This window comes from Glycine max, chromosome 14 (genome assembly GCF_000004515.6).
Source record: "Glycine max cultivar Williams 82 chromosome 14, Glycine_max_v4.0, whole genome shotgun sequence".
In the NCBI taxonomy this organism is placed as follows: Eukaryota; Viridiplantae; Streptophyta; class Magnoliopsida; order Fabales; family Fabaceae; genus Glycine; species Glycine max.
This window is the reverse complement of record NC_038250.2, coordinates 4,351,488-4,365,410: the sequence shown is the minus strand read 5'-3', so window position 1 is coordinate 4,365,410 and position 13,923 is coordinate 4,351,488. Positions and strand designations below refer to the sequence as shown.

The following is a 13,923-nucleotide window of genomic DNA, read 5'->3' as shown; positions in this document are numbered from 1 at the left end:
CCTAGCTATTTTGTATCACAAGAATCAGGCAGGAATTAATCTCATCTCAACTTTGTTAACTAACTGAATTGAAAACTTGATTTAACTGACACCAATTAGCATGTTTTGACAGACTCCAATTTGATTAGAATAAGGGAAATAATTGAGTAGGAATGTTTGAGCACTCCATGAATCTATGGGCGCTTTTTGTTTCTCTTCTTAGTTTTTAATTTTAAAAATTGCTTGTGACCATCATATTCAAGTATTCAACAAAAAACTAACAGCTTTATTTAAATAATATAATTATTTATGAATTCTTAAAATTGTCACTAATTGTTTTGTTTCTCTAAAAAAACAACCAAAAGAATAACAAATGGGTAAATTTTCCATTGATTATTCTACCATACCTTAAACAAAGTTAAAGAAAATTGTTGAAATACTTTATCCACGAATATTATGAATGAAAGAGTAAAACCGGAAAGGTAAAATACTTATTTTATATATACATGCAAGAAAAACATAAATGGAGTTCTAAAAACAGGAGGGACGAGCTAGTCCAGAGGATGAGCACTGAGTGAGATCAGCAGATCGCCAATATGCAATTAGGCAAATATTTATCATTCATAATCATAGTCAAAAAGGAAAAAAAGTTAAAAATAAAATAAAACAAAAGGTTGAAACATAATTGAGGCCTTTGCACACATGCCATCCACCTTCCTAATGATATCTCACATGCATGAGTCACATTTTCTTCTTTGTTAACCATAAATCCTTAAGAATTGCTGGAAGAAGCCAAAAACCATAATGACTACTCCACACCAATGACTTGTGATTTGTGATTTGTGAGTTGTGTGTTTGCACTTTGCATCGAGCAGATCTATAAGTTTTACCCCTCTTCTATGCTTTTTCTCTTATTACTTGACTAGGAACTAGGAAGTTCCCTCACTTATCTCTTCACCTTTATTTTCATCTATCATGGTCTTTGTAAATCTCTCCCTCCAAATTAGCCTGATCATACCAGATATATAAGCATCTTAAGTTCTTAATTGCAGTGTCATATTTATGCGTTGTGACATAGTCACATAGAATAGAACATTCAATGAGTCAGGCCTGCTACCTTGTGCTATTAACATGCATATATGTTCACATATATATATCATCTCCAGAAATTTTAGAAAAATCGCGTCTGGTTGATTTTGTTCTACATGGAGTGGAGAAAAGCCAATTTGACTATTAGTCATATCAGTGTGATTACTTGCCTAACAAGTAGAAGTCCAACAAGTGTGTTTCTCTACACAAGTTCAATTATTTAGAGTGAAAAAATCATTCATGCCCACTTCATTTTTAGTTTTTCAGAGGTCTCTTTCTTCGAAGACAATTCTGCTTAAGATATTATCGAACACTAAATATGAGTATCTCTCAATAGATTCAAACCTTTATTCACCATATTGTGGGAGATTAATCACTACGAGTGAACCCAACTCCAGTTGGTTTTCATGTCCACTTCGTTAATTAATTACCAACATATCAAATTATCAATTGAAATCCTTTTCTTTTTATCGAGAAATTATCAATTGAAATCTGAACATACTAATTTGAACACTAAGAATAAATCGTAGCAGCACGGTACTATTTATTGAGCAGGGAGAAAGGGTAACTTACCGGTATCCTATTTATAATTTTGAATAGAGAAAACATATTTATTCTAAGTATCTAAATCCAATTTATTGTAAGTTTTATCCATGAACATATGTGAGTAAAAATTTGTATTCTATTCCTAAATGAGTAGTTATAATTGGATAAAATTATTAACGATTTAAATCCGTATAATAATCTCTTGAATAACTTTTTCTACTGGTAATCCCAACATATGATTAACATTTTGTATTGGGAGTAACTAATATCCCTTTTACCACTTTTGTTTATCATGGATGTACTAATTACTTATGCAAAATAATGCCAAGTCAACAAACCAAATTTATGTAATGTTCCATGGTTATTGGACTAGGCAGGTTGAACAAAAAATAAAATAAAATAAAATTGGTCAGCTGCAACAAAATGTTCATAAAACTATTTGATGCCTTATCAATGGATTGCTATACATATCCTCAACTTGGTTTTTATTTCCGTTGTGTTGCGGGAGTGTAAACGTTTAGAAAACAATTTTTTAAATTCTGAAAAGGTGAGGGATTTTAATTAGCAAATTGGGATGCCAATAGTAATTCCCATCATCTTTCCAACGTAGTGTGGTTTAGTTTTGGGCCCCAACTTGTTGAAAAAGAAAAATAGAAAACCATTGCAACACCGAAGTAATGCCAAATCCTCCAACTTTGTAAGAGTTTCTTAGATGATGATAAGTGAACACTGCTAAACTACTAAACTACTAAACTGTGACATTAATTTTAAAAAAAAGTAACTGAAAAATTATTTACGAAAAGGAAAAAAATATAAGATGCAGAAGAGACATGCACAAAAATAGAATCACTTACCCAACAAGAAAATGAGGAGGCCACACCTTCAAAAAAATCAAACAAAAACATTTTCGCTTAATGCTTCATCTCCGAAGTAACATTCTTTGAAGAATTATTACACTAGTAACAAGAAGACAAATGTTTCATTTCAAATCGGCATTAATTAAAGCAAACACCTTTACATGCTCATCGTTTAATTGCCCATGATAAATGTACTAATTTTCTTTCTAAGATTCTGTAATGAAAATGTCGTATCCTAATTATTGCTATCATTAAGAGAAATATACTAAATAAATTCATAAACCTTTAGTCCTATCAATGATGAAACCCTCAATATTAGGGGTGAACGTGAGACGAGTTGAGACTTGAAATGGGTGTATCAAAAATTGGCTAGAGTCAGATTCTTGAACTCAAAATTCACTCGGTAAATTAAGAATAAGATCGGGTGAATTCGATTTATTATTATAATATATCATTTTAACAATGTGTATAATTAAAGTAGGACGAAAAAAACAATAAAATTTAAATTAAGGTATATTTTATAATATATATTTCAAAATAAATAATACCATTATAAATATAATACCATGTTATATAAAATGTTATTCATTAAATAAATAAAAATTGTTAATATATATATATATATATATATATATATATATATATATATATATATATATATTCAAAAAGCTTAGATTTTTTAAATAAGACCTTGGATCGGCTTGGAATAACTTGAAGCATAATTTAAACTGCTCAAAATATACCGAGTTTAATTTTGAAAATCCAAACTTGTCCAATTCAATTTATATAGAGCTATTTTCTAAAGAGAGATTTACAGTAGATTTTTGAAAATAAAATGAAGAGAGAAACAAAGAATGAAAATATAACAAAATGCATTAAAAGAAATTAAATCTCGACACATGTCTTAATATTTAATTAACTAATTTGTTTCAGCCCCTAAGAAGGTGTGATTTATAAGCTTGTTTGCCTTTTCATTTGAGATGATATTGGATTTGAATTTAATAATTGAGAAAATAGGTTATAAAGTAGTTTTACGCACACTTTGTTATCTTTTTTCTTTCAACTTAAATATTCTTTAACTATCTTATATAGCTCAATTGATAAATAAGTGTCTGAATAATTATAAATCTTCTAAGACCTGAATTATTTATATATATTTGGTTAGCATGGTGCGTAAGTTTAGACCATCTTACGAATAAAAAATATATATTAATTGATTTGGGGTTAGACTATTTTTCTTGTCTCCCGTAGTTAAAACTACAACTTTGTTTCATAAATATTTATAGAAAAAGAAAATAAAAAGATAAAATAAATTAAACTTTCCCATAAGTTATAATTAATTTTTATAAAAGTTCTTCCATTTAACTATTTCAAAAGTTTAAGATATGGGTGAAGTTTAATTTAGCCATCTTATACCTTCTTAGATGCTTCTTATATAATATTAAAGAGATATAAATTTTAGTCATTTTTTCTAAAGGAAAGATAATTTCATATCTCTTTATCTTTATATAAATAAAAATGATCTCATATATTTTATTTTAAGAAGTCTTCTAACATAAGACAAAGATAATTCACTATATGACTTAGTTACAATAATTAATTACATTTTTGGTATGTAATAATAGAATATTATTCTTATTTTATGGACAACTCTCACATTTATAAAATAATACTCTCCTTTTTGTATTAATTATATTGTTGGTGTTAGCAAAAAATATAATAATATTCTACTAAAATATTTATTTGATTAAATTAAATTCTCTAATTTAATTATCAAATAAATTATTTTATTTTACAAAGATTGGATCATTGGTTTGTGTGTGACCCCGTAGGTTTAACACTAAACAAGTAGTAAATTAATCATAATTAATTTACTAATCAAGACAAGCGTCTAGAAACACTCCTTAACATTTCGGATAACATGAAATAATATCTTTTACCTTCAAAAACTAGTAAAATAATAATGTAATATTTTCTTTCATCATTTATAGTTCAAGGTTAACTCTATAATATAATATTACGGTTAAAGTTCAATGATGACAATCACACATATACATCATCTATATATGTAATTTAATAAATGAGATCTATTCATCTTTATCCAATAAAGACCATTACATATATATTGATCTATTTAGATTATTGATGTTCTATTCACAATAATCCTACAATCAAAAACAATTTAGATTAAAATAATAAAAAACTTGTTTCTCATTATCATAATCTCTATCATGATAATAAACCTCTAATTTTAATCAAGAACTTGTCAAATCAACAATTTAATAAAACAATAAGTATGATAATAAAATAAAAAGTAATTCTTTAGTGAAATTGACAGCATGATGGATTGAATCTTGCGCATACATGTTTACCTCTAATAGAATTAACCTCGATTCCTTTTTGCCAAAGTTTTAAAGTTGAACTTATAGATGAAAAAATGTAGTGGAAAGAAGAATCATCTACAAAGATTTGTTATTGGTAAAGCCAATAAATACTTTATACCAATAACCTAACATGTTTACCTTCTAAAAAAACATGGTTACCTAAAAATATTAATTTTAATATTTTAAAAATAAATTATCATCATTTAAAAAAACTTATATATCACAATTTAAATATTTATTATAAATCTAAAACATTATTTATATATTAAAAAATTATCTTTGAGTTTAATGGCCACCTACTAAAATCTTCTTTTTCCTCCCCACTTCATTCTCCCTTTTCCTCTCCCAAAATATATTTTTTTTCTACATACATCAAAACCTATCTCAATAAAACTATGATCTTGGACTCGTTAACCGTTGGATCATTCTAAAATTTGGACATCACTTTCGAAATTCATTTCCTCACATTCTTATCGTTGAGATTTTTGAATTAAGGTTTGTAGAGAGAGAGAAAAATCTCACACGGGAAAAATGAAATTGAGACTCTAATCTATTCTCCTTCTCTCTAACGCTTGAAAACTCTAACAGAGCAACCAGAGAAAAAACTTGAGGAATCTTATGAAACTACTAGAGACATCGCTATCACTGCCGGACTACACATGTGAGCACACTTAGAGGCAAGAGATGAGTTTATCGCAATTGAGTTAAAATGAACATGCGTAGGGATCCTTGGAAGATTAAATTGGAGTTTATTTTGGGGTGTTTCTGTAATTTTGATTATATCTTTACAATTATAACTATGAACTATATATGTTTGATGGGCCAATTAATGTCCCGATGCGAAATTGCTATGAAATTGATGTGTTTTTGTGTTGCGTGAGAATCCTAGAAATTGAGTTTTTTTTCCTTCTAATTAGTATGAATTGATTAAACTAAATGATTAATATGATGTCTTTACTAGTTAATTTTCGTTATGAGTTTATATTTGAATCTAGAATACTATGATAAAGAATAAATGGTCAAAAGAAAAAAAATCCCTCTATGTTTGTTTTGCATATTGTGGTAGATTGAAAAAAGTATTGTAATATTATATTAAGATAAAATTTCAAATCATATTAAAATCGTATGCGAATTTTTATGTCCTGTACCACTGCACTTTTGATGTTTGACACCACACACATCAATTGCACATTATTAATGAACATGAATTGTATTCTAAATAATCCTTCTCTTTAGTTATTTATTTTATACAAATTATTGTCTTTGTCCTATATCTTTCCACGATAATGATCAACATGTTATATATAAATTGTAATAATAAAAGTAATAAAATAATAAATTAAAGAAAGTTATAAAGTTAATGCTTAGTAGTAATTTCTTTTGATGCAATTTTAATTTAATTATTATAGAAACTCTTTTTAATTGAAAATAATATAGTTCGATTTTATATATATATATATATATATATATATATATATATATATGTTTTGTGTCATGCAAATATTACTAATGTGTGATGTATATATGATTCATGAGGCATGATAAATTGTATATTGATATTATGAAATTGTGATTGAGATTGAGAGTATGTGATGAATTAAGTATATGTTGAATTATAAGATACATGTGTATTAAGATATTGTATGCATTGATTTGTGAGTTATGAAATGTACAATCACACAATTGTAAACCCTTTAAGGGCGATGAGTATTGTGATAGGATCCATTGTGAGAACCTGACGAGTTTAATTACTTTGATGTGCAACAAGTTAAAATTAGTTTGAGAACAATTGAAGAGTTTTGTGTTTTATATAGTTCATAGAAAGAGTCTGCTCATTAAAATATTTTCTGGGTTGGACCTGAATCAGGAGGGAGAAGTTTTGACGGACTCTTGAGAGTCTAGGGCTTGAGGATAAATACACTCGATTTGAATGCTCCTTTAAGCTTGTGTCGATCCCACATGGTTAAAGCATTCTCGCAAAATAATGTAATCTTGATTGATCTCCCTATGATTTTACCTAGTGAGAGTGACCTGACTTGTGTGGTCTGTCTTGTCATGTACTCTTAGGCGTCCGATGAGGTTTTTCACTGACATGGTACCACATTACATATAAGATCGAGTCTTAGTGTATTTATTACATAACACATGTGTAATGATCATTAAGACTTGTTACGTGATGGTGAATAATGAATTTTGTGAGTGTGAAATGTTGTGTTGTACTCGAGATGTATTGTTCAACACGTGATTAATGTGAAGGTATGAAATGTGATTTTGTGATTAAATCCTTAGGACAAGTGATGTTACGCAATGAGTGGCAAAATGATGCAAATTGTGTTAAGTTGAACTTGTTATATTTATATTATATATATACACATATGTACACATGTGTGCGTATGTGCTTTCGTTTATCTCTACCTGTTTAGGAATGTGATAACTCACTCATTGTATGTTATTTGTGTTTTGGATCCTGTGATGATCTTGAACATTTGTGTTTGTGAGAGTAGATGGTTAGGTAGATGAATTTAAAGAGCTAGAGGATGCTAGGACACAACTCTGATTGGATATGAGATTAAAACATAAATTTCTATATTATTTGTATAATGTTATAAACATGTTACTTTATGTTGTTTGAATGTTTAACTTGTTTTTCTTTTATAAAAAAAAATTGAATGACTTTGTTTTTGACCAAAGATGTTTTGATATCCTTATTTGATAAATTTTTAATTTTGATAATTAACATAAATATGAATATTTTATTCATGTAAATTCTTTTATGGTAGAAAATAAAATCCATTTTATGTTATATTTCTATATATTTTATTATATAAATATATATATCAGACAAAAAAAGATGTCACGAATTCAATTAAAAAACATAATTTTAAGCCGCTACAATATATAAAGTAGTGCAGAAAGGTTGTGTAAGCAGCTTTTTCTTAATCTTATAACTAACAGACCTTGCAACATACAATTGAAACATAGAAAGCTAAAAGGATATTGGAGGAAATAATCGACAATTACAAGGAGATTGACAATATAATCAAAGATTCCATTTGCAAGACGTAGGGACAACAAACTCCACAAATAATTACACAAACAACAAACAAAAATAGTCCTAAAAACAACAGCAAAAGAAAATAACCACACAAGAAAAGAACACTTGTTAGACTATATTTGAAATTTAAATAAAAAAGACTTTTAAGACAAAAATATTTCACAAAATAATCTAAACAGAATCTTTATTTTTTGTTTTCAATTTTTTTATTATCGGATTTATATTGAAACATAAGTCGTAACAATTTTAATTACAAATCATGTAAATAATCCATCTAAGAACAATGGTTTGGCTTGGCTTCTTTCGTATCAAAAGCGTGACACACAAGACAAACGGGCTTCTCATGGTGGTTAGATTAGGTAGGCACCCGAAGCCATTCCTTGCCTATCATATTTTTTCTTACTTACACGAGTTGAATTGACTCACTAGGCACCCCGAGTCGAGAGTTATAACTCGTTCACTCTTTCCTTACACTCACACTCTGTCTCTCTTTCTTCTTCAAACTTCCCTCGTCATGATTGCCAATTCTCTTTACTGGTAACCAGATCCTCCAAAAATGATGAATCACGATTCCAACAACGAACAACATCAGATTCTCCATGTCTCGCAGGACGACGAGATAATGGAATCGCTAATCCTCGATGACGACAGCTCTTCCGTTCAGCAGCACCACCGTCCTACGTCGCCGCAGAGCCCTAATTCCCCTTTCAACTCGTTCCTCGACCCTCCCTCCTACGCCGACGCGATCTTCACCTCCTTCGATTCCAACGGTCACGACCAAGCCATCGAATCCCCCGCCGCCCGATCCGGCTCCGAAGACTACCTCCACATCTCCGTCACCGATCCTCAGAAGGAGCAGGACATCGCCACCTCCCTCGTCCCCGGCGCCGCCGCCTTCTACACCTACCTCATCACCACGCGCACTAACCTCCCCGAATATGGCGGCATCGGTGCTGAGTTCGCCGTCCGGCGGCGGTTCCGCGACGTGGTGACACTCTCCGACCGGCTCTCGGAGGCATACCGCGGGTTCTTCATCCCGGTGCGGCCGGACAAGAGCACGGTGGAGAGCCAGGTGATGCAGAAGCAGGAGTTTGTGGAGCAGCGGCGCGTGGCGTTGGAGAAGTACCTCAGGAAGCTGGCGGCGCACCCGGTGATCGGGCGGAGCGAGGAGCTCAGGTTGTTTCTCGAGGCCAAGGGGCGGCTGCCGCTGGCCAAGACCTTCGATGTCGCGTCGCGAATGCTCGATGGCGCCGTGAGGTTGCCAAGGCAGCTGTTCGGGGGAGAGGCGGAGCTGGGAGAGGTGGCTCAGCCGGCCAAGGGCGGGAGGGACTTGCTCAGGATTTTCAAGGAGTTGAAGCAGTCTGTTGCCAATGACTGGGTTGGGAGCAAGCCACTTGTTGTGGAGGAGGATAAGGAGTTCATGGAGAGGAAGGATAAGTTGGTGGATTTTGAGCACCATCTTAGCAATGTTTCTCAGCAGGTTTTGTGTTTCACTGGTTTTGGCTTTAGTGTTTGTTAGTTCACCATGGTGCATTTTGGCAATGAGCTTAACTATGTGCATATTTAGTAAGTTCATCATAAGATTAACTATGGTGCATTTGGGTAATCAGCTTAACCAAGTGCTTGCTTATTCAATAAGCTCATTAAAAGTTTAACTGAGTGCATTTGGGTAATGAGCTTAATTAAGTGCTTATTCAGTAAGTTCATTATGAGCTTTTGGCTTCCATGTTCATTAGTTGAGTGTGATGTACTTCCTCTAGACTCATAAGGAAACAATCGGTCTTGTATGTTGGACTTAAATATAAGTAAATCTAATTAATTTTGTCCTATTTAATTTTATTATTCGTAAAATACCCTTCATTTAATTCTAATTCTATTTTCAGTGACTCCTTTTTATTTATGATAGTAAGTTCCAATGAAGGGCACTTTAGAAATAGCTTTATTTTTTACTTGAGATTAGGATAATTAAATGATGTCAATTATTTTTCTTAATTAGTGTGAAATTAATTATTTTTGCTTATATATGAGTCTAGAGGGAGTATTTGGGTAATGAGCTTAACTAAGTGGTTATTCAATAAGCTTACCCGGATAAGCTTTAGTGAACAGTGAGGATTATTAAAAGAAGTTAAAGAGTTTATAAGAAGCTTTAAGTTGCTTTTGAGCTTAACCTAACACCTGCTTAAGCACTTAATTATAAGATATGTCTGAATAATTCTGTAAAAGCACTTCCAAACACTCTCCGAATGCATGTTTGGATTAAGCTTATTCTGGGGGGAATAATAGCTTTCTGATAGCTTCTTGAAAGAGATTTTGAAAAATTATGGTTACTTGGTTGAATTGACAAACATTCCTCTTCAAGTGTTGCTGTGATTATTGAATTTTGTCTAAAATGTGCCTCCTTTTTTGGAATTTAGATACCATGTCCATTTTCGTCCTGTGGAACTGAATAAGAACAATGTTGTTTTTCACTTTGCCGAGCTTGATTTTGTTTATCTGCATTGACCTGCAGGCTGAATCCCTTGTCAAGTTTCAGCAAGACATGGGTGAAACGGTTGGTGAATTAGGTCTGGCTTTTGTAAAGCTTACCAAATTTGAGACGGAAGAAGCCATATTTGAGTCTCAGAGAGTTCGAGCTGCTGACATGAGAAATGTGGCAACTGCAGCTGTTAAAGCAAGCAGGTTATATAGAGAGCTGAATACACAGACAATCAAACATTTGGCAAGTACAAATATTCTTGTGACTTATGATAGAACCTTTTAGCTTCTTTATAAATGTATGGTGGAAACTATCATGATGATAGATGCGTTAACCTCCTGATATAATCCCTAACTATTTTCTGTTGTTGATGAGTAGTATCTTCTTTATGTTGCAGGATAAACTACATGAATACCTTGGGACAATGCTAGCTGTTAACAATGCATTTTCTGACAGATCGAGTGCATTGTTGACTGTTCAAACACTCTCATCAGAACTAGCTTCTTTACATTCACGGGTGGAAAAACTTGAAGTTGCTTCATCCAAAATATTTGGTGGAGACAAGTCTAGGATGCGGAAAATTGAAGAGTTAAAAGAAGCCATTAGAGTTACTGAGAATGCTAAAATTTGTGCAGATAGAGAGTATGAACGAATCAAGGTAACCTTTTATTGGGTTGTCCTCTCCTTTCTTTGGTATACGTAACTCCGACTTTTGAGCTTTTATCCCCCTGCATATTAACTCATTTTTCCCTTTCAGAACTGACTTTTCCATATTTTCTTTGTCATACTATATAATGCATGTCTCCATATTTGTCATATACTGTAGATTATTGTCTTCATTTGCTTTTGTTGCATGTGTGCAGTTATATTAATGTAGGAGAAGATATGACACAACATAACTCAGTCAATGAGTTTGATATAGTCACTAAATTTTGAACACCCTTACATCCCTTGTGGAAAATTGATGAGATCCTATTAAATTATCATAAATGATCATAAATAAAAATTAGTATTTTTTCACTTTGATGATAAATTTGACTCTATATATATTTTCACTGGATTTTCTTGATGCTTATAATGCAAGTGTATTTGTAGACAAGTGTCAGGGTGAACGAAAAAAGACTATAATGGTGTCAAAGCCACATGTTGTTGCACTTAAATGTTTCTTCGAGGGCTGCTTCTTCCATTAAAAATGTCAATTGATAGCACATTTTGTAACAGATTCAAATTTGATTTCTAGATCTATTGCCATCTCAATATGGAAAATCCAATGTTTTTTTAGATCAGACTAATATCATTGAAGTAGTGAAGACATTATTGGCTCATGGTTTACTAGTCAGACCATGGTTGAATGGTGATAATTAGATAAGTATTTTTCATATTATATAATATATTAATTAATAAATTAACATACAATCATATGAAATCAGATTAAGTAAGTTTTAAATTAAAAGGACCATATTATTTATGTCCTGTAGAAGCAATTATAAGAGGTTGAATAATAATCATCCAGAAAATGCCACATGGAAGCAAAGGATGACCATTATATTGCTCAAGAGCCTCAAAGTCCTACATTGGACATGGAGTAAAACATTCAAGCATACAACATATATATATATATATATATATATATATATATATATATATATATATATATATATATATATAAAAGAGATAATTACATGGACCTCCCTTGAGGTTGGCGGTAGTTACCCTTAGATATTGTTTGTTTCAAAAATTACACCTACCTCCCTTGTGTCTCTTGCTTTGTTAATTTTAAGGTAATGTGTATGGTTTGTACTTAAAAATAAGGGAGGTATTTGTAATTTTTAAAAACAAAGGGTCTTTAAGCATAAGAATAATATATAAAATAAGGGATGTAAGTGTAATTTCTAAATCAAGGAAGGTTTAGGTTTAATTATCTCTGACTTCAAGATATATCAGTGATTCAGTGTAAAGATATCCCTATATACAAAATATAAAATGTATATCATACCCCACCTAGTGGGATAAGACTTTGTTGTTGTTGTATACCCCACGAGGAAGCTTTACTACAAGTCCCTCACAGAATAGTGAGTGGAACATTCAGGCATACAATATATTTAAAGGCTGATGCTGCTTTCGGTTTATAGGATAGAAATAGAGAGGATGAAAATAGAAGACAAATATTTGAATTAAAGTGTAAAAGGTATGGAACCCACATAAAATCCACATTATTTCTCCCCTGTTTCTCTCCACCTCCCCTGAAAGGCTCAAACAAACACAACATAAGAGGTAGGCAAGTCATTTCATGTCTAAAATAAAGCATAAGAATAATATTTAAATAAGGAATGTTAGTGTAAAAGGTGTGGATAAAATTCACGTTATTTCTCATTTGTTTCTCTCCTCCTCCCCTCAAACAAACACAGCATAAGAGGTAGGCAAGTCATTTCATGTCTAAAATAAGGAATGTTAGTGTAAGTTCTAATCAAACAAGGTTTAGGTGTAATTACCCCTAATTTCAAGAGAGATCAGGGTAATTATCCCTATATAGGGTTTTGATTGCTCCGGTTTTATGGACTGAGTGAACTGGACAAGGGATTGGTTCACCGGTTTTTCAATTGGTCTGGTCTGGTCATGTTCTTGTTCATGTCTCCATATTTGCTTTCATTTCATGTGTACAATTATATTAACTTAGGGAGAATTCACTAAACACCTTTTCACCCCTTATGGAAAATTGACAATGCGATCCACTTAAAATATCCTAAATGATCATAATAAAAATTATCATCATTACACCTTGATAATAAACACAAAAAGAGACTGGAATAGCATCAAAATCGTCAATCAATAGTAGATTTGGTCATAGATTCAGACTTGATTTCTAAGTCCATTGCCATCCCGATATTGTAAAATCCAATATTTTAATAACTGGGTTTGTGTGGTTATGGTTCACTGGTAGGTCGGATCATTGTTGTGAAATATTGCTGGGAAGTCTTTATCATGGAATATTGTGTCAAAATATCACTTATAATTGTGGAATGTTTGCAGGAAAATAATAGGAGTGAACTTGAAAGAATTGACCAAGAGAGGAATAGCGACTTCCTAAGCATGCTGCGAGGGTTTGTTGTCAATCAAGTAAAGCTCATTTATCTTCTATGTTTTGTAAGCTGTTACGTTTAATTGGCTTTTATCTTTTGTAATTCAGAACAGTAACTATTCTACTTCATCCATTTTACAGGCAGGCTATGCAGAGAAGACGGCTTCTGTGTGGGAGAAGCTTGCGGAAGAAACGGCTGCTTACTCGAGTGACAGCAGCTAAAATGTACTTGGCTGTATAAATTATTGTTTTTGCCTTTTCTATGCAGAAATTCTAGATTTTGGTTCCATTAATGTAATCTTATGTAGTTACATTACTTTAGACGAACTTAGCTTTAGCCCAGAGTTGTATATGCATATATCCTTTTATTTTTGTCCGACCTTCAAGATTTCAATGGGTTTAACTAATCAGAGTTGTACATTTCTTGCATATATCCTTAGTTTAATTGGAGAGAAAGT

The 13,923-nt window shown here is 31.8% G+C and overlaps 1 protein-coding gene across 1 annotated transcript; it reads left to right on the top strand.

Annotated features, from left to right (window-relative positions):
- The first annotated feature begins 8,211 nt into the window (after positions 1-8,211).
- On the top strand, positions 8,212-13,844 carry LOC100792216 (sorting nexin 2B). Its single transcript, XM_003543992.5, has 5 exons — positions 8,212-9,390; positions 10,420-10,629; positions 10,784-11,044; positions 13,417-13,503; positions 13,607-13,844. The coding sequence occupies exons 1-5, from the start codon at positions 8,467-8,469 to the stop codon at positions 13,685-13,687; spliced, it is 1,563 nt and encodes a 520-aa protein (XP_003544040.1). The 5' UTR covers positions 8,212-8,466; the 3' UTR covers positions 13,688-13,844.
- Positions 13,845-13,923: the final 79 nt, after the last annotated feature.